This window comes from Lissotriton helveticus, chromosome 7, assembly GCF_964261635.1.
Source record: "Lissotriton helveticus chromosome 7, aLisHel1.1, whole genome shotgun sequence".
Taxonomy (NCBI): Eukaryota; Metazoa; Chordata; class Amphibia; order Caudata; family Salamandridae; genus Lissotriton; species Lissotriton helveticus.
In genome coordinates this window covers 34,273,205-34,295,114 of record NC_136068.1, presented here as the reverse complement: position 1 = coordinate 34,295,114, position 21,910 = coordinate 34,273,205, and the positions used below count along the sequence as shown (strand labels likewise).

The following is a 21,910-nucleotide window of genomic DNA, read 5'->3' as shown; positions in this document are numbered from 1 at the left end:
CGCCGCTCGGACTCTTTTACAAATCCCCCGCAGATCATCAGTAAAGTCCGGCCTAAGGAGAATGCACTGGCTCCCCGTTAGGGAAAGAGTCAACTTTAAATCCCTCTGTATTGCACATCAGGCCTTTTGGTCTTTAGGCCCAGTAATCAATCTACCTCTCATTACACCCTATCATCCTGCCAGACAGCTGCGCTCAACCGATGCCAACTTGGCCCTTGTTCCTAAAATAAAGAAATCAAGATCGGGAGGCCGCTCTTTTTCCTATAATGTGGCCAAGTTGTGGAATGCTCTTCCCCAGCATCTAAGGTCTTACCCCGATCTCATCTCATTCCGCAAACAGCTGAAAACGCTCCTGTTCACTAATCAGTAGTTGGGTAGATATCCTTCCCTCAAGCAACCTACGCCTCAGTGGTAATCTTAGCGCTTGGACGCCTCAGGGCAGCTATGTGCGCTCTATAAAACTCACTTCATTCATTCATTCATGCGCGCTAGCGGTTTTCCCGCTGCGCGCTGAAAATTCGAAAACCCCGCGTTACGTGACAAAGCCAGCTCGTCATGCGCGTAGCGCAGGTAACGCCCATGACGAGCTGGCTTTGTCATCAGCGCTGAAGGGGTTAAAATATTTTATTCGCCCCAGTACCCACCTTCCAGAAAATCCAATTCCCTTCCTCAAGACTATTGTGACCCCCTTGGAATATTCTGCCTAATATGAAGTGGCATACTGATCTGTCCACTCTTACTTTAAAATTAAGGCCCTACTCTCTATCATGTCAGGTGGGTCTCTTGCAAAATCACGATGTGGGCCATGCTGTCTTCCAAGTACTGTAAGACAGATCTCTGCCTCCCCTTGGACCTAAGCCTGTTTGCATTCTAGGTAAAAAGCCTAATTACTCTGCCTATTCCCATTTAATCCTAAAACTTGAGTGAGAGGTAACTGTTGTAACTGTACATCCTGCAAACCACACAGCTATTGCTGTCGATTACCAAGAGGCTGGTGGGATTACCAAGAGTCTTTCTGTGTGGCCATTGGGACAGACCTGGTGGCCACATACTAGCAGGTTGGTAGCGCCCAGCGGCGTGGATGTGATTTTCATGGCACAAGGAATCTCAACACATTAAACCCACACTGATGCCTGTGTGGGATTTAATGAAAAATGCACTCAGAGGGCATCTTAGAGATGCCTCCTGAAAACTAACCTACCACTTGTATCCAGGCTTAGTGGCTGCTTTCAGCTGCCACCACCAGACACGTTTATGGTCCTATGGGTCGAGAGCCTGCTTCTCTCGGGGGCATGAAACCATGCACATCCTGGGACGAGGTGCCAAGCCTCCTCCCCCAGGATGGGCAATGTCCTCGAAGGGGAAGCTTCAAAGCCTTGCCACCGTTGTGAGCTTCCACAGGCCCTTTTGCTACATTCAGCAACTGGCTCCCACCGGTTCTGACCCCCCCCCTCCTTTCTGGCAGGAGAATCAGCGGGAAAACCAAGTGAGGACGGGAGGTGTACCCACCTTTGCCAACACCACCCTTCAGGTGGGGGAGGCGAGGTGAAGCACAACTTTCAGTCCCCGCCATCCTGCCGATGGGGGGGACCCAGCCAACCAGAGTCCCTTTCCCCATCCAGCTCCTACCCTGTTTCAAAAGAAAGCATTTACTTTGCTGGTTTTGTCTGATTGGCTCTCCTCAGAGGCCCTACATATGTGTGCTGCTAAGTGTCGCTCGGCGGGGTAACCTGCTTTTTATTCTTTTAATTTTAGATTCACTTACCTAGGGTTGCCCGCGAGCACTTCCTCGCGCGCTTTCTTCACGCTTTGTTTACCGCTCCCCTTGATTGGCAGGGGCCATCCGTGCGAGCAGACCCGCCATCTTGGGGTTAGCGGTCTAGTTGTTGGGTCTGGGCCAAGCTTAAAATCGATGCTGACGCGAGTGCGACGTGGGCGCGTCTGCAGCGCGCCGAAGGCGTGCCAAAGGCAAGCCTGTCTGCGCCCGTCCGCGCCAAGGATGCTCCCAGCGCCAGTCATGCTGCTCCATCCTCTGCCGATTCGGCCTCTGACCATGGGCGTCGCCTCCTTAGTTATTCCAGTGCTGAACTCCACCACATTGACGCGGTGGGTTATGGCAGGTTGGCCCTTTGCTTTGTTAAGGGCTTTCTATCCTGTGGGCTTTTAAATGTTCGATCACTGCCGAAGCATAAGGTAGAAGTGTTCATGACAGAAACTTGGACTCGACCAGACTGTGAGGTCGATCCTGGCTTGGCGTGTCCACCTGGTTACAAGATCTTCCATAAACCGAGACCTAGGGGGAGGGGCGGAGGGGGGGGGTCGGGTTGATTTATATAGAGATACCCTGAATCTAGCAACTATAGATATTGATGTGGTCTCAGGCTTTGAACTATTAGGTTTTGTTATTAAGGATGTTTTTGGGCAGGCTTCAACAGGGATTATTTGTTATAGACCCCCAGGGGCCTTTAGTCTCCAGCAGCAGCAATTGCTGCTGGAGACCTTCACTAATATGGCTGCTACTCACTGTAGACTGGTGATTTTGGGTGTTTTTAATTTTGTGGCTCAATGGCTCCCTTGATATGGGTTATGTTAACATCCTTAAGTCCTGTGAAGACCTTGGTCTCTTTCAGCAGGTGTCGAAAGTTACTCATAATGGAAGGCATCTTTTAGATTTAATTTTTACAGTGGCAAATCATGTGTTTATTGGGGGGGAAGTGTTGCCTCTGGTCTGGACAGACCACTTTCTGATTACATTTTTTGTGAACCTTGCCCTGCAAACTACTCGGGTTGTCTTTCCCTCGTGTGAATTTGTGAGTGGAGACTGGAAGGCTCTTCTGCGTAGGAGGGGTCAGGACCTGCTGTTTCTGGTAGAAGATTGTTTTTCCTCTGAGCTACAAGTTGAGGAGAACTATACTGCTCTCTGTACTAAAATCACTTTGTCTGTGGACTCTTCAGCCCCTTTAAAAAAACATCGTAAGAGGGGCGAACCCTCGGCCCCGTGGTTCAATGAGAGTTTGAAAAACCTAAAACTTGATTGTAAACACGCTGAGAGGAGATGGAGACATGGTAATCTGGATGAGGATAAGCTCATCTGGAAAATCAAGCTGGTGGACTATAATAAGGCGATTAACAAGGCCAAGGTGGAACATTTCTCCACTTCGATCCTCAATGCTCCTAATAGTACTAGAAGCAGCTTTAACATCTTGAACAGCCTGACCAACCCTGAGTGTTTTAAGAACGTGGTACCCCCCTCTCAAGAACTGTGCGAGAACCTGGCTAGGTTCTTTCACAATAAAATAAAAAACATCATTGATGGTTTGGGTCGGGTCTATCCTCAATCTGAGGGGGGAGATACCGCGACTGCGGGCATTGAGGTAACTGGTGTGGAGGCGGCGGGTGTCAACCTAGAAGATGGACCTGCTAATCCTCTATCTGAATTCCTGCCCCTTGAGGCAGAGGACTTTCATGGATTAAAGTGTGATATTCCTTCTGGGTCCCCCTTAGACCCAATGCCCTATAAAATCTGGAAAGAGTTTCAGGTAGAGCTGTTTCCCACACTCCGTCAGCTCTGTAATCAGTCGCTTACTGACGGAGTGGTTCCATCTCAGTGGAAGCGAGTGGTGGTGACACCCTTGCTAAAAAAGCCTTCCCTTGACCCGGAGTGCCCTAAAAATTATAGGCCCATCTCTCTTGCCTTTTCCAGCTAAAATCGTGTAATGAGTGGTGAGTAGCACCCTTTCGAAATATTTGGAACGGCATAATTTACTGTAGGAGATCCAGTTTGGATTCCGGCCGTCCCACGGCACTGAGACCGCCTTGCTGTCTGTGATTGATGAACTGAGGGGGCGGGCAGACAGGGGTCAGGCAGCAGTACTTATTCTGCTAGACCTGTCTATACGGTCAATCATGGAATCCTGCTGAGAAGGTTGAGAGAGGCAGGAGTGATGCGTAGTGCTCTGAAGTGGTTCCAGTCTTTTTTACTGGACAGACAGCAAGTGGTGCCCCCCCCCCTTGTCAATCTGCTTTTACTAAAATCACGCATGGCGGACCGCAGGGCTCGGCCATCAGTCCCCTTTTATTTAACATTTACAAGAAACCTCTAATAGCAGACATCAGACAACATAAGATTAATATCGTAAATTATGCTGATGAAACGCAGCTGATTCTCTCCCTTGAGGGTGATCAGTCAACCTCATTGGAAGTGTTTCGTGAATGTTTGCGGGACACTGCGTTTTGGTTGAGGGAAAATTCAATGCTGACAAGATGGAGGTGCTCTACTGTGCTTCGGAAAGGGTCTCCTACGGGTTACCTAGCAACTTTTGGCCCATCGACACCCCGACCGTCATTCAGCCGGTAAAGACTGTTCGTAATCTGGGCGTGACATTTGATAGTAAACTTACTATGGAAGCGCATGTGACAAGAACAGTGGGTTGCTGTTTGGCCATTATTAGATCTTTGCGAAAGATCTTCCCACCACTACAAGTGAGTGACCTTCTCCCTTTTAGAAGGAGACTAATAACATGGTTGTTTCCGAAGACTTAGGTGGCTCTTGTGATGTGAGTCTGAACTGCTAGCGCCAAGATGCCTGCCAGGTGACGGTGCGCTCTAGAAATACAATAAATAAATAATTAATAAATACACCATGTCCATAATGAGCACACACCCTTGTGGCACACCCCACTGCATCCTTAAGCCAATTCAATAATATCGTGCAACATTCTGTTGACCTACGTGATCCAACCCAACATCCCCCCCCCCCCATTCACATTTCCACCTTCTACTACAATCCCACAACCTTGAATCACACTTGGTATTTACTCATTGACTACCCAGATGAAAAAACAGCTTTGCTAAATTTGTAAACACAAGACTTTAGAAAATCATGACATTTCGAAATAAGCCATGGGGATCTTATCTGTAGCCTTACATGATGCAAAATCCTCTTGCTTTGGTGTCATCCTCAACCTCTTGCACGTACAGTAAGTCACTTTATCTCCATACAACACACATTTAACACTCATTCTTCGCACTCGGCTAAGGACTGCATTATGCAATCCTAGATTTCACCCATAGTTACTTCATAAGCCCTGCATTCATGTTTCCACTCGTCATTAATCCAACAGACACTGTACTCGCTCATGTAGCCAACCTCGCGACTCACACCATCGGCCTCGTACTCCACGAGCTGTCTGCACCATTTGATAATGTATCTCACCCTACTTTACTTTATCCACAAATGTGGCATCACTGGTTCTGCCCTTTAGTGACTGTCCTTGTCTCACTTTTTGTCTTCTTTGTCGGATCTTAAGCTTTCCCCTCCACCTCTTTGCCAGTTGGTGTCCTCCAAAGTTTAGTTCGTTCCACACCACATCTCTCTTGATGACATAACCTACTGTTTTGGCTTCAACAGTAATCCTTTTTGAAATCTTCTTCTTTCCAACGTCCCCTCCTGTAATTGGATATCTCTTTCTGCCTCACTGGATGGCTTTACGGCCTCATATGTTAGGCTTTTGCAGAACTGAGGCCCTCTTCATCTGCACTGATCTCTCCACTTTGCCCAATCCTCTTCTCACCTGACATCCTACATTTATCCTCAGTGAGAAATCTGAGGGCTTTCCATCCCCTTAATGTAAATAGAATTATTAGTGCTGCAGCATCCTGCTATAAATCGCCAAACATATGCCAAACAAGTCATTTACTCTCATTTCACATAGCTAAAGATCTACTTAATTGCGTAGTACTTTGTAAATTGGATTACTGCAGCAGTCTGCTCGTGGTTCTTATTTTTCTTCTCCCCACTAGACTATGGTCTTAACTTTCCTAACAGAAGCTTATATAACTTTTCAAATCACCACTCTCACCACATTTGAATTCCCCAAAGCAAGATGGCTGTGAATATACAACCATTGCGCTGTAATCTTAGCCAGCAAAATCTTGTGCATTAAATGCGAAACTTCTTCACCTGCCGGTGGATAGAAGAGGGGTATGTGCCGCCGTAGCGATCACTTGGAGATTCGATGAGGACGTCTGAATCGGTCTCAGCGCGGCGATGAGTGGCCTTACGAGTACCCGACCATGCGGGTGTATACAGATTCTACCCTGGTGGCCAGAGATGTGATGGCCAGCGTAACACAAGGAAAGGAAGGAAATAGTGTATTTTCCCTACCAGACATGTTTCGCCTCAGTGAGAGGGCAAATAATATATCTGTTGTTGTGGCAAAGATGAATGTGGGTAGCTGGCGGGAAAAAAGCACCATCTTTTGCGGACCTATGGACATTGGCCTGCGTGAACACAGATCTCCCTGTATTTGGTCCTCTTGTTCTACACAGTACAGTACACACTCAATGGGAGGCAAAGTCACTCTGGGACCCACGCTTCTCCACTATACACTCTAGACTGTATCGTTGCTTTTGATCTTCAGAACGCTGTACTATGTTTGGTTCGCTTTGCACTAGACATCTACCACACAGGCAGGCATACATACATACATAGGAGCCATGGGTGTAGTCCAAAAAGTGCTGTATACATGAGTGTTTAAGTCAACTGCTGCCTGTTGCTAATCGCATGCCATAACGGCAGTAGACACCCTGACTAACGGGAAAGGCCTAGGAGCTACCCACCCATACCATACCTTGTCCTATCCTCCCAGCTACTATCTTTTACCCTTCTCTGAAAGCATACACTAGTTTATCCCCTGTAATATCTCTCAGCCCATTTAACTTCTCATACCCCTTTATTTAAAAGTTGCTTTTAACAATTGTCCCAACTATAAGTTTTGTTGAACATGTTTAATTTTTCCCTCTTGCAATAACTTCTTCCTGAAATGTATTCCTCTTGAAAGGTCTGTCTCTGTTCCTGATGTGTTTGCCTTTTTTGCTTCATATTTCTTTGTGCTCATGAAGTGCTCCGACATGCTTCCTTGGTGATGTTTGTAAAGTATAAATCGAAGAAACACCCCATGTTTGTTGCTGTGAAGCGTGTGGGGTTGTTGCGTTGCATGCTCTGGATTGTTAATGAGTTACTTCTACAGAGCTGCGTCACTACACTTGGACATGCGGGGGTGATTTTGTGGCAAGTCTTGGCCGGTGGGCTCTGGATCCCTGTGCATTGGCATGTGTGAGAATACTGCCTCCCTGGCTTGAGTTTGGAGACTGCCTCCCTGGCTTGTGTTTGGATGCACTCGGTTACTTGGGTAACAGGAAGGGATTGCTCAATCCTACAGATGCCTTGCTGTGTCCTTCCTGGACTCTTAAAGCAGGGCCTGTCTGAAAGCTGTTTAAGAAGCACCATATTTGACTTCTGCACCATATTTGGCTTCTATTCAATAAATGATGTGTCTGGGGTGGGGTCTTCCTCTGTGCACTGGCTGGGGGAGGGGGATTGCTGTCTTTGTGACTCCAGATTTGATGATCTTTCTACGTATCTTCTTTTCTTGCAGGATGATGAGGTCTATACTCTGTAAAAACAAGATGGACGTTTCTTCAGAGAGTGAAGGGTGTGATTTGGACCTTCCATTGGTGCGAGGAGGACTTCCAACTGCCCAAAGCTGAGGCATGGAAGGGACTATGCGGTGGTCAAGCAAGCAGTCATGTGACCATGTTAGCGACCTGGAAACCTCAAAAGAAAAATGGGACTCTGGACAAAGCAGGCTACACCCCAAGTATGAAGTCCACGCGGCCAGCTCTATGAGATGCAAGGGTGCCCTTATTGCCACCAGGGTGACGCAAGGAAGGCAGTGAGGGCCCCAGCTGCAGGAGGCCGCCTTGGTCTGTGCCTCTTAGAAGGGCGCCATTGGTGCTGTTGTCTTTGGGGGAAGCATCTTGTGAAGACAGAATGCTGCTCTGGCTGAGCCTTCTCCTGGGCTTGGCCTTGTCTGGGCTGCACCAGGCAGTGGCCGGAGACTGTAAGGGGCAGCGTCATGTGCTGCGTAACCCCTCTGGATACGTCACTGATGGACCCGGAAACTATTCTGTGAATGGAAACTGCGAGTGGCTAATCAAAGGTCAGTAGAAAGTAAAGAGTGTTTTTCCTCCAGTAAAACTGTATTGGGATCTTTTTCGAAAATACAAACATTTGTTACAATTCTGTTTTCAAAACCTTTTCATTTACTGAACTCGCCTATATATTGTGGTTAGTAATTTTGTGCATATCATTAAACTCTGTTAAACAGCGTTGGAAACCGCCCATTTTCCAACCAACCACTGACTATACTAATAATTCCCATTTCGTTTCTTCTATGTAGATGTATGTAGCATGTGGCTGTCCTGAAAATACGGGATGGCTCCAGTGTTGAAAACTGGAGTTGGACTCTGTTAAGCTGCTCAATGAGTGCCATTTTGGTGCACATTGTCCTAGGGGGCTCCTGTGCAGACAGCTATGTATTGTCTATTAGTTGTGAGTTATTCTCACATTCATGTGTAAAGGTAAAAACAAACAATCACAAATGGCACCAAAACGTGAGGCGAGTGTGACTTCAGCTGCCTCATTGTCTCCAACCCAGCTCCAGACCTGGTGGCGTTCGACCTCTTCGCCACGCCCCAAGCGCTAACACTGGAAAGTTGCTGGTGCCTTTGGGCATGGTAGTTACAGGGTGCAGGTTGGATAAAGTATCGTGGACAGATTTCTATTTGTGTCGTATATTAAACATTCCTCATCGAAGTATTGTTCAGGATAATTTTTTAGACTTGCGGATCCTAGCCCAGATCTCCTGGGACATCAGTCTCCCCGGTCATCTGCCTTTTGCTCGTGTGATTAGTGCATTGCCTAAAGGATACGTCTTGTAGGACCACACAATACCCTCATCCCTAGCTGGTTTAGTAATGTTGAGGTGACCACGGAGTCCCTCCTATGCCATCACCCCAAACTGCAAGGCCGCTCTGGAATGTGAGGGGCACATATATTGAATGGAAACATGAAAGTCTAATAAGATCTGGGCCATGGATGTGACGACTAGTTTGCTGCATTTACTATCACTCCTTAGTTCACGAGCAGTAGGAGGGTCCAGTTTCCTGCTGTTCTTTCTGGCAGGCCCCTTTTGGTTATTCACAATCTCTACGCTGCTTTATTTGGCGCTAGACACATGTTTTCTATGTGTCCAACTCAGTCAAAATATGTTTATTCTGAAATTCATCCATAAAGTTATGCATAAAAACAATACAATAACACAATAATTTAAATCTTCATATAAAAAATACTGTCAATAAAGATAGAACACCAGTCTGCCAAATCCTGCAGAGGGTCATATGACCTACAACTCCACAGTTTCTAAAACCTTTGGATAAGTGGAGAAGCTGATGCTCTCAGGTGGTTTTTGATGGGAACTGATACATAATTATAGGTCAGTTACAATCGTATTGAGGTGCTTGTGGCCCTGTAGAGAGAGAGGTTTTCAAATATTTATAGTGGGGCTTTATAATGATATAGTAATATTAGACCTGTAAAGTGCAAATGCATACCTCTATCAGTCTTGTTAGCGAGAAAGTATATAAAAACTATACAAAAGTTAAAAATACTTTGTAGTTTCAAACTGGTAAAAACTTGCTGAAAACCTATGTAACCAGTGCAGTCCGGACTAAAACTTTAGGTCTTTTGGTTTGCCTCCATATCCGCCACCGCGAACAAGTAACTGCTCCGAGAGGACACCATATTGATCGATGTGTCGCTCTACAAGGCCCTTAAAGCTTCATCATCAATCAATCGGGGGGTTTATAAAGCGTGCTACTCACCCATGAGGGTCTTCTGATGTCTAAAGCCGAGCCTGATACATAGTGGTCAGATCCACTTTGCTTTTGGGATTGCGTAGGCCTTACAAAAGAGGAGCACGTGACTAATGTTTTCCTTACAAGAGAGGGAACACATTAGGCATATATCAGTAGGGTCTTTTTGGCTTCCTAAAAACCATTGGAGATAAAAGAGCTTATTACTAGTATACCATAATGGAACTTCAGGTTGAAACTTATAGCCTTCTGTCGCTGTGGTATGTTAAAAAAATATCTCGTAACATGGAGTAACCTTAACATAACATGGAGTAACCTTAACAGTAGAGAACTCTTCTGTTAGTCTCCCCATTGTATGATTACAAAATTGCTTAGTTCTGGCATACTCTCAATAAATGATTCAGTTGCTTCTTGGAGGACTTAGTTAAATCTTCAGGACTAGTCCAGAACCTTTTGAGTCCCAACCTTGAGGACCATTGTTATAGATGATAGAAAATTGTATTCTCAGCTAAGATTAACCGTTCCTTCACGGCATTCCTATCATTCCTATAAGGCGTAAGTACCTCAGTAGACCAAAGCCTCACCTAGCAATATAACCCACCCTGTAAAGGGCTATTTTTTTTGCAGAGTTTTATTTGGTGCGAACTGGACCCAAATCTGGTATCAGAGCACTTTACATAGCACCAGTTACGTTACATGAGGACACACATTCATTTTTGTTACGCACGGGGAGATTACGTGATTTGACCAGAATCACAGGATGTTTAGCGTCATTACCGAGACTCTAACTCAGTTCGTCCAGGTCCGAGGTCGAGCACCCTAGCCATTAGGCCACCTCCTCTCCCCTAGATTAGATCTAGGCTAGATCCAAAAACATTGGGATCGGGGGGTGTTCCTCGGGAGATTCAGCATGGAACAAACAAACCTGTTCTCGCTCAGGGTCAGAATCTCGCAGTCTGCATTGTCCCAAATTTCAGCACCATAAAGTACTGCAGGTTGTGTCTTTAATTTATACACTTCTGTAGCCGGGAGTGCAGATCTTGTGAATGATGCTTCGTGTCTTTCATGAATAGCAGCTTCTCAGTATTGGAGCACGGCTTCCGCTTTGGAATATGGGGGGTCCATGAGGCCTTACTATCCAGCATGATTCCCAGGTATTTAAATCTAGAGACATGTTTGAGTTTCTCCTTATCCAGTTTTATATCACCTTTGAAGGATTCGTGGAATCTGACTACCATGTGTTTTGTTTTCCATGTATTACTCCAGCCCCTTGGATGAACAGAAATCATGAAAGTTCTTCAATAATTTTTGCAGACCCATAGGAGATTGGGAGATTAACAAGGTGTGGTCTGTGAAGAGAAGAGCTGGCATGCAGACCCTGTCTAACTTAGGAGTGTCTGTTGAGTAGGGTCCCTATGACGTCGTTCACAAATCGTGAGAAAAGAATAGGGGCCAAAACATACCCCTGCTTCACCCATCTTATACTTAGATACGGTCACTAAGTTGCCCCTCACAACCTCTACGAACTTGAGCGTAGTTGTCTTTGTGAATTATACCCCCCACCTTTTCGGCGAGGCCCATAGAAGCCCCCTTGGAGCTAAGTTGAGGGCAACCCTGAGGTAAACAAAAGCTATATATAGGTGTTTATTCCTCAGCTGAGTGTATTTCCAAATAATTATGATGACTCTTAAGACTTGATCTATGGTGCTGATTTTCACTCTGGACCCTGCCTGGTAGGATGTCATGGTTTTCGTATCATCATCCTACTCTAAATGTTTTTGTCTCGCATAGATCTTCTGTAAGATGTCTATAAGACTTATTGATGTGTAATTACATGAAGATTATCTCTGCCCCATCCCAAGTATTTGGAATTGGAGCACCCACAGTAATGGATTTGCAAAGAAAGTTTACATTTTGATTGTTAAATCACAGGGCAGTAATTTGTCCGGAATCGTATTCAACCGAGGTGTTTTACCTTGTTTTAATGCATTTGTCTTCATAAGGGAGAACTGTATATCTCCTGATACTTGGTTGGGTAGCGGGAACTCATCCCAATTGTTAGGCCACTTTCGATAAAGTTTAGTGAAGTAGTCCTCCCAAACGTTTCTTCTCAAGGAACCTTCAACCTGCGCTACGGACCGCTTACTCCCAGGAACTATAATCTTCCAGAATGAATCCAAACTCCAAACTTTGCTGACACTGCTAGATCACTGCAACGGTATACAGATGCTCCTGTGTGCTGATGCTCTGGGATTTATGGTAGGTCCTATTGTCCGGGAAGACACATTTTTCTTTTGCTGTTGGAACAATAATCTTTATCAGCACCATTCTTGGGTGCTTTCCATCACTTGCAGATCAGTTTATAGAATGAAGCCTGCAGGACATCTACCAGTGACATTGTGACTAGAACAGACTCAGCCTTTCATTCAGGATTCAGTTCATCATCTTTTCTGTGGGTCACCTTCAGCCCTGGTTTGAGAATATCTATTTTCAAGTGTGCAGTAGTTGAGCTTAAGTGGATGTCATTGGAGAGTAAGAATATGTGAGAGTGGAAAGGTGATGGGTGTCTTCTTATGAAACAAAAGTGCAAAAAAAACATATGAGCATTCATGTGCTGACAGTGCGCGTAAGGAGCGGCCTGTACTGACGTTGGTGCCATCGAGCAGTGAACTGAAGTGGGTGGTGCTATGAGAACAAGTATACCCCTGAACACACAAGTGTACTGACACTAACAAAAGTAATGAAGTTTATTTATGAAAAAAAGTATGTTAACCCTGTATAGTAGAGGGGCTCCGGCACAAATTTTTCTCGATTTGGTGCCACCTTCGACACTGTTTCCCACCCAGTGCTCCACAAGAGACTTGGTGAATGTGGTATCATAGGTAAGTTCCTTCAATGGCTCACTTCCTTTTTGTGGATAGACTTTCTTTTCAGGTAGCCCGGACACCTATTGCTTCTACTATAAAGCCCACAGCTTTTGATGTTTCTCAAGGGGCTTCATTGAGCCCCTGCTCTTTAAAATATATATATATCCGCCCCCTTGCGAACTGTGTTGCAACGTTTGTTCTCCCTATAATCTCATAGGCTGACTATACTCCGGTTATCATCTTCTATCCCCATATTTGGGCAGCAATCCACCACAACTCAGATCTTGTCTGGTGGCCGTTGCTCAGTGGATGGGCACCAAGCGCCTTAAACTTAATGATATCAAAACAGATCTTAAGAGTGGCGAACCACCTCAAACTCTGCGATACCCTCTGGTGGGAACAGGTACATGGTGCTCTGCCAGGCCCCAAACAGGTTTCCAAAAATAATGGTATATGGCTATAAAATAAAGTTAAAACAAGGAGATGATGGACAGAGCACTGACATTTTTCAGGCACTCGCCCCCTTTGTCACAGATCTGGGTAGAACGCATCATTGTTCTTTAGCTCACTTCGCCACCCCAGTTCATCAAGCCATATGCAAATCAGTCTTGACCCTGTTCCTCATGGCAACAGTTCAGCCCGAACTGCCAAGCCAGGTCATCCCTGGACCGGAAACAAGCATCCTGGGACTGGTTTCTGGCTAATAACCATCATCAGCCAGGCTAGCTTGATTCCGTTGGCAAAGTGAGCAAAGGACCCACGTCTGGGCATACCCTGCCAACTTAGGGCGAATAAAGCAAACACAAGGAGGCAATTGACGGAGCTCTGAAACTCTTTAGACACTCGCCCCCAGTCACAGATCTGGGTTGACTCCATCATCGTTCTTTAGCTCACTTCGCCACCCCAGTACAGACCCAGCCATATGCAAATCAGTCTTGACCCTGTTTCTCATGGGAATAGGCCAGCCCGGACTGCCAAGCAGTGTTGCATTTTCACCCTAAGTGAGAAGGGTATGCCAGGACGTGGGTCTCGTGTTCGCTACGCCACCGTTTTCGAGCTAGCCTAGCCGATGAGGGGTGATGCCCCGTAACTGGTCCAAGAATGCTTGTTTTCCGGTCCAGGGAGGACCTGGCCTGGCAGTTCGGGCTGGACTATTCTAATGGGCAAAAGAGTCCAGGCTGATTTGTATATGGCTGGTTCCAAACTGGAATGGCAGGGCGAGCAAAAGAATGATGGAGAAAACCCTGTGACTGGGGGTGAATGTTTGACAATTTTCAACATTCCACCCATCATCATTTTGTGTTGTTTATAATAAAGTTAAGCTCGGACATCAGATTAACAAGGTGGCTGCTTGCTGTTTTGTTCTGCTTATATGTTTGAGGAAAATCCTCTGGTCTCTCCTCATTTTCACTCAAAGGAACATTGTTCAGTCGCTTATAATTTCTCACCTACACAATGGCAACGTGCTCTACCTTGAAGTGGCATAGCTATTTCTTAAGACTCCAAACTATAAAGAATTCTTCCACTTGCCTCTTAGGCCCTATCTCAAAGTACTCTCGTGTCCTTGATTGTTACCCATTGAGAAATGCTTCAACATTTGAAGCCCTTTGCTTCACATGCAGAGCTTTGAGACAAACTGGACCCCATAAACTTGGGCGTGTCAGTGGTCAGCCCACGTTGTCCATCTAAGCCTTCGAAAGAGTCGCTTGGGTACCTGGGTTTCATTGTGTTAGATTGAGCCCGATCCTTTAGAATTTTGCCCCTAACTTGTGGAACACTCTTACTCTGCATCTGTGCTTCAGCCCTTCAGTAGAGATTTTTCGTAAACAACTCATAGACCTGGTTATTTTAACCGCCCGCTCTGTTTTAGTGCAGAGTGTCTTCAATGCTAGCATTTGGAGGCCCTATTTGGACAGCCACGCGCTTTACAAATTGTTAAAATAGAAATAAACTCAGTCAGTCAGGAACAGGATAGTAGTGTGATATTTAGGTGCATTCACGCAGATCTAGGGTTCAGGACGGTCGGCATGAAAATATGAGCCATAGATCCTCAAACCCTCTCGGGTTAAATTCAACTTTGACGCAATATCCCAGACGACGTTCAGTGCGTTCTGGTTATTGGCATGTGTTTGTGAAGACTGTCGAACTGCCTGGTCGCAATCGCCTCCACTCGCTGTACCGGACTCACTGCATGACCGGAGCACGTGGTGGCGGAGTCCACGGCGAGCCCTGCATGATCCCAGGCCCCTCAAGAATGGGACTTGAACATACTCTGTTAACACCTTTGTTTGCTGCTTAGTTCCCAGAACCAATGCCCCGGCTTCCTTCTGGTCCGAAAAGTCCACTTGATATGCAGGAAACTTTTTCTGTGCCCAAAGATGATGTATTCAGTTATGTGCACTGAATATATTGGGGTGTGAATATTTTAATATTTATTGTGAAGATTCCTGGTTTTAAATTGTCTATGATGAATTTTTGTATTGCGTGCTTTTATGATTTATTTAAATCGAATAAAGACAGTTATGTCTGTCCATGCTTCTGTCCTGTCCGTGCTCTTTGCTCATTTTCTGTCCTCCATTTTCAGCATCAGCCGCCTCTCTTCCATTGCTAAACCTCTCCAGCCCCCGGGGCTTCCTTCCCATTCTTGCCGTCTTCCGTATCCAGTTTCTCTATTTCTCCTCGCCATAGCTCCCTCAAGCGATGCCATGATTCCTTATTTATAAACAGTTTTGTTTCTCCTTATCTCCTGTTTTGTAATTCTGCAATCGGTGTAAGAAATCATGTTATTTTTTCTACACCTGCCACCAATGTCTGAGCTTTAATCTCTGTTTTATTTCTCTTCCACTCAGTGAGATGTATATTATTCATAATACCTCTGCGGATTCTTAAAGGTTCCGATTATGCATACTAAAACGTAAACAAAATAGGACTAGCTGGTTAGAAATGTAAATGGATAAATCTCATCCATCTGCGCTCAAAATACATCTCCCCTACCAACAACTAAATATGTGAAGGTTTGTTCTGTTGCAACATGACAGCGAAACATCTGTCTCTGAGCCAAGAACTGTGGTGATCACTTTATCTTGGTGTCTGTTGCGAGGGAGAGGCAGGGCTACAGGATAACTCACACTTCATGATGCATGCAGTCCTGCCTTCCAACTATCACCTTTTGAAACCAGGGAGGGAGTAGCTCTGATATATGAAAAATAATCTTCACCTCAAGATGAAATCTTTTTAAAGAACATTACTAGGTGTTTCTTTGTCATGTGGCCTTCAGAAGACTCCTCAAGACCTGGCTCTTGGATCAGTAGCAGCACCACCCCCCCCTCCTTCACCCCGCCCCCTTCACCCCCCCAGCACCTTGAGACCCTCACAGGTATGTAGTGTGCTTTATAGGTGTTTTGATTGATTGAATGCAAAATGTGACATTTGACGGTGAATGTATTTTTATTCATCAATACCGCAGCCTCCCCTCTTGTCTCAGCTCCCACTATAGAAGACTGGGAATTTTGCACCAAATACCAACAGCATAATAGTCTTGGCTGTTTTCAGCTCCTGTCTAGGAAGCCCAGACACAGCAGCTTGAAGTTTCTGAAGGAACTTTAAAATACAATTCAACAGTAGTAAACAGTCCCATCAGCCGGGACATCTTTCTATGCCATTTACTTCTCCCCGACCATCCGTGTGAGGCTGATCGCTGCATTCTGCTATCCTGGTCTCACTTTCTAGGCGTACCATTTACTATTAAAATACCAAGAAATTATAAAGAAATTCAAAATTGCAGATAGAAACTGTAGTCTTCTCCATTCTGGAAGCGAGTTTACATATTGCACCCATCTTTACCTTCAATCCTAAAAATTCAAACGAGGCTTAAGATACTTTGAAAACCTAACCACCTTTTTGGATAAAACGTTTCTCATTACATAATCATGTAGTAAAACATTTACCAAAAATAATACTTGTTTTAGCCTGAAATTACTCATTTGGAAACTCAAAATATGGAAGAGCTAAAATAAAATTGGTGCTGAACTATAGAGTATGAAAAACAGACAGCGTTATACTGCAGCTGTAGCTCTGTATGAAATCAAATCTTATTAGCAAAATACAAGCATTACTCTGCGTTTCCAACACCGACTCCACTCCATTAACACAAGAAAATGAGTTTGAACTTCCACAAGCCTCAACAAGTAAACTTTATTAGTTCTTTGTGAGTACGATTGACAAAATGTGATTTGAGATAAAAAATCAAACCAAACCTCTCTAATACAACCAGTCACATGCAGTGCCAAGAAAAGTCATACCGACTTGTCCGTAATATTGAAGCCTCATCTCAGGAAGTGCTGGGGATTGTGTCCGGAACAGACATTCGGGCGCTCCCCGAGCACAACAAATAAAACAACTAGGCGTTCTTCTTATTGACCCTCTAATCAATCTGTGTCACCAGTTTGTGACCCAAGGCACCTGACCTATTGGAATGGAACATAGGTATTTTTTCTGAGAGGTTTTCTATCAGCAAAAGACCAAACAGTTTTTCCCCCAATGCCACAGCTTCCATATTTTGGATAAATACTAGAAAATATAGTACATATCCAACGGTACACATGAATTGAGACTAGAAATGTACTGCATCACCGCCAAGCAAGCTTCAGACCTGAAAACAGAACAGGCGGTAACATTATTTCTGGGTGACCTGCGGAGGTTGGCACCCAGAGCAAGGGTGGCACGGTGGCCCTCCAGCATCTATAGCCTTTGATGGCAACAGTCGCTCAATAACGCTCTGGAGACTCAAAGGTCCAGGCATGGATGGGCCTGTTCGAAGGGGGATCCACTCACGCTTGTTGGCCGCTTTCGGGGAGGAGTTCATCCAGAGTTGAAGTCAAACCTCAGTCTGGTCTGCTTTGGAGCTCCACAGGGTTATGGGGTCTCGCGCTAACTTTTCACCATTGACATGGTGTCTTTATTATCTCTTCTGCACCCCAACGGCGTAACATTATTATTATTTTTTTTCATTACATACCATCAAAATTTTTTACGGATATAACAGTGAATGGATCAAGGGGACGCCTGCTCTTCAATATCCTCTGGACCTGTCAGGGGGTACAGATATCCCCTCTATAGTGATTCCAGGACCCCCAGATCTTACACCACTTTCCCGGACAGCCCCTGGTGGAATACACTGCCCTTTCCCTGAACATACACCAGTCCAAATCCTCCCTCCACTTTTCCACCCCAAGCGGCTGGCGAGCTCCCCACAGTTGCACAATATTGCGCTTTGCAATCATGAATGCCAGTGTTTCCCATTGCTTCTTGTACGAATTAAGATCGGTTGGTTCCCATATATTCAGAATACACCTGCGGGCTTCCAACTGCATTTCCGTGCCTAGGACTGTGCGCAACGTGCTGTCGACCCTACCCCAGTACTCCTGCACTCTCGTACAATGCCACAGGATATGCATAAAGGCCCCCAGTTCCCACACTGCCTCCTGCATTCCCCGGTGTCCGAGTGACCCATATGTAAACGGCGTAACATTTTAAATGTGCAGTGATACCCAACTTTTATTCAGATGAACGTCTCAACATTTAACCGTCTCCAAATCTGATGTCCTTCACGAAGAGGTAAATGATGCCTTTATCACTTTGATTGGCTGTCCTCACATTTTTCACAATAAACCCATCTACAGCAGAACAGGTAATTACAAAAAATGCAACAGAAAAATATAACCTGTTATTTGGCCACAATTGTGGGCACGAAACAGACACTTTTCAGTTCTGATGTCTGCTTGGAAATCCAGACCTCAAAGATAAGTCACTTGTTTTGTGGCGGATAAGAGTAGTGCTTAAAATGTATTGGTACAGTTCATTATGTTACCACCTTTCAGTAGTACCAGCCTTTATTCAAACTAGGCAGGACTACAGAAACAGTTTATCGTGGACTTCCAGAGAAACATTTTAGAAAGCTTGAGCGAGTACAAATCACAGCGGCCCAATTACTGACCGAAGTCAAATGTAGGGAGCACATTACCCCCATTCTTGGGTCTCGTCATGTGCTACAGATAAAGAAAAGAGTACAGATTAAAGCTCCGACCCTCATGGAAAGCATTATTGATACATCTTTGCCCTATTCCTTGATGCACATTTAAATGCTCATAGGCCCCAGCACAGTTTGCACTCTTTCCTCCCATTTCTGCTGGAAATTCCCAGGAAGAAAACAGTCACCTATGGGCATAGACCCTTCTCAGTGGCTGGAGCAAACTCCCTTTGAGCTGCATTTACATTCTTCCTTTCATTTAGAAATAAAAAGGAAAAACATGTTTTGCCATAAAAATGTTCTTCCTCCGTTTAGGTGTAGATTATTCCCTTCTTTAACTCCATGGAGCACTGAACAGATGTGTGCTTTTTAAATATTAATAACAGAACAATAAGATATCATCAAGTTTATAGAGGATAGTGTAAAGTCACTGATGGTAAATTTCCCTGGCTGAGAGGAGTGTGCGGAGCTGAGGATGCAGGTAGGAAGGTCGCGTGTGGTGCAAAGGAGAGGATGTTCTAGACTGCAGAGACCGAAGTGCGCAGTCGCAGAAGAGACGGGGCACAGAGAGCGTAGATCTTAAATCATAGAAAGGAAAGTGTTTAAGATTGTGCAAAGCTCTTCCTAAGCATGATCCACAACATGTCTGTAGTGTGTAATATGACCCCTTCATTTAGGCGAGAGGCCCGTAGGTAGAGCATATCTACAGGTGGTATCCGAGCTACATTCTCAGCCAGCTGTCACACACTCACACAAGGGCACTCCTAGCAAAATCATATACTCTCTCTCACTTGGCATTCCACTGCATCTGACACACACTACACTCTGACACTCGTAAGCAAATAAAACAAAATCCGCCACTTTTCCTTACACAAAATTCACTCCAAATCTAATACCTGCAAGTGAGTGCACTTTACAGTATTGTTTCTAAAGAGCAAGAAAGCAGCTCTCCTTGCACTGAAAGCAGTTTGCTATGGCAGACAGACCTTCAAACATGCTAGTCTCTAATACTAATATGAGGCGTCTGTGGTTGACCACACTCCTGATATGATTCACCATGTCCAAGGAACTGGTCTGTGGTTGTCGCACAACTTATGTGCTTAAATCAATCAGAAAGCAGTTGACCGACCCACAGACCCACCACAGCCCCTAATGCACCGAACGATAGCCCAGCGGGCATCCACTACTACCACTTCTGAATCCGAGCTCTGCCTCTAAACACTCGCCAGCACAGCCAAGCAGTGCACGTTACCCGACACCAGTCGAAGCCAGCACAGCCAAGCAGTGCACGTTACCCGACACCAGTCGAAGCCAGCACAGCCAAGCAGTGCACGTTACACGACACCAGTCGAAGCCAGCACAGCCAAGCAGTGCACGTTACCCGACACCAGTCGAAGCCAGCACAGCCAAGCAGTGCACGTCACCTGACACCAGTCGAAGCCAGCACAACCAAGCAGTGCACGTACGTCACCCAACGCCAGTGGAAGCCAGGACGGCCAAGCAGTGCACGTCACCCAACACCAGTCAAAGCCAGCACAACCAAGCAGTGAACGTACGCCACCCAACGCCAGTGGAAGCCAGCACAGCCAAGCAGTGAACGTCACCCGACACCAGTCGAAGCCACACAGCCAAGCAGTGCACGTCAACCAGCGCCAGCCGAAGCCATCACAGCCAAGCAGTGCACGTCATCCAGCACCAGTCTAAGCTAGCACAGCGATTTCACTCCGCACCAGTTGACACCTGTGAGATGTTCTAAGATATCTGATAATGAAAGCATTTGAAAAGTCATCCACTCAACCCCCACAAAGTGCACACTGACACAATGTATGCAGACCAATTCACATAGACATAAATGCCCCACCTAGTCCTCTGCACCTGAAATGGAAGGTCAGGTGATGTGGCGCTGAGCAAAGAGTGCTGGGCCACCGAGTGCTTGGGTGATAGGAGCAGGGTGTGTAGGGGTGGTATGGGGTGTTTGGCTGCTAGAAAGTAGGTGCCAGGATGCTAAAAAGGAGGGTCTGGCCTTCAGAGAACTTGCTGTGGCTAATTTAGCAGTGTGGAGCGGAGAGAGAACATTGTGGTCTCGGAGGCAAGAGTGTTTCAAGTTGCATAGGCCAGGGTATTTATGAGTTGTGCAGATAGGAGGCGCTCTGGTAAAACAGGGGTCTTCGTCTCGTGCCAGCCCAGTGCGGATGCCAAATCCAGAGAGCAGGAGCTGCACCTACTGAAGATGTCTTGTATTGTAGTCGGAGTAGTGATGGTAATTGAATAGAGGCCATCCTCCCTTGTTGTGATTCATGTTACCCCTTCACCCTGTTTCCATCACTAAGCCTCTTCACGGTGTGTGTTTTAACGTCTTTGTTGTACTTCCAGCTCCCAGCAGCAGTTACCGTGTGATCCTGACCTTCCTGTTCATGGACACGGAGTGCACCTATGATTACCTCTTCATCTACGACGGAGACTCCTACAGTAGCCCCCTGCTCGCCAGCCTGAGTGGTAGCACCGTGCCTCCCGTCATAGAGGCCACCTCCGGCAAGGTATGTGGGCAGCGCTTCGGAACTCTAGGAGATGGACACTGTCTGGCTGACCAAAAACGCAGACCGGTTGATGATAAAACACTAAAAAGGGAGAACTGTAATTGGTGCAGGGTGGAAGACGGAGGTACAGTACAGCCAGTGTCAAATCAGTTGGGGAACTCCTGAAAGAAGATAGAAGGGCTGCTGTGTAGCGTTGTGTAGAGGAGGACTCCTGGGAAGCGTGGTGGTTAACCATTCATCAAAACAATTGAGGATCGTAGGCCAAGTTGTTGCAGGCGACAGACCGCTTTGCACTATATTGTCTAGGAAGAGAGTAAGTTCAAGGAATCCTTTGCTCAAGGTGAAAGGTATGACAGTACCTTTGTGTTCTGTCTGCCTCCGAATTGTATGTCTTAGGATCCTAGAGTTATCTTTCTGGAATTCCTTTGATTTCTTCTGCCTCTAAGAAATTTGTTTCTAAGGTTGAGAGTGTTTAAAGTTCTTCCTATCAATGTTGGAGGTCCTCCATCTTATAGTAGGGCAAGCTATCTCAGGAAACGAGCTTCAAGTTTATCCCAGGTGTTTGTTGCATGCTTTCTGTCTATTAATAGTGTAGTGTTTCTTGGGACGAGACCAATTTAGGTTCTTTGTGGAGGTGTTTTTTTTTTTTTTTTTTTTTTTTTAGTTGCACAGTCCTCTCATTGCCAAGATAAATGTATTTTCTGCTTTTCGGAATAACTGCGGTCATGTGTTTTGTTTTCCCTTTCATATTTCATAGTCAC

The 21,910-nt window shown here is 45.7% G+C and overlaps 1 protein-coding gene across 3 annotated transcripts in view; it reads left to right on the top strand.

Moving 5' to 3' along the window:
* Positions 1-21,910, top strand: part of MEGF8 (multiple EGF like domains 8) — a 298,122-nt gene that overhangs the window by 16,836 nt on the left and 259,376 nt on the right. For all 3 annotated transcript variants that reach the window (XM_078651316.1, XM_078651317.1, XM_078651315.1), the window contains exons 2-3: positions 7,440-8,003; positions 20,986-21,149. In XM_078651316.1, the coding sequence (XP_078507442.1) occupies positions 7,835-8,003; positions 20,986-21,149 (333 nt within the window). In that variant the 5' untranslated portion in view covers positions 7,440-7,834. The remainder of the gene's footprint in view (positions 1-7,439; positions 8,004-20,985; positions 21,150-21,910) is intronic.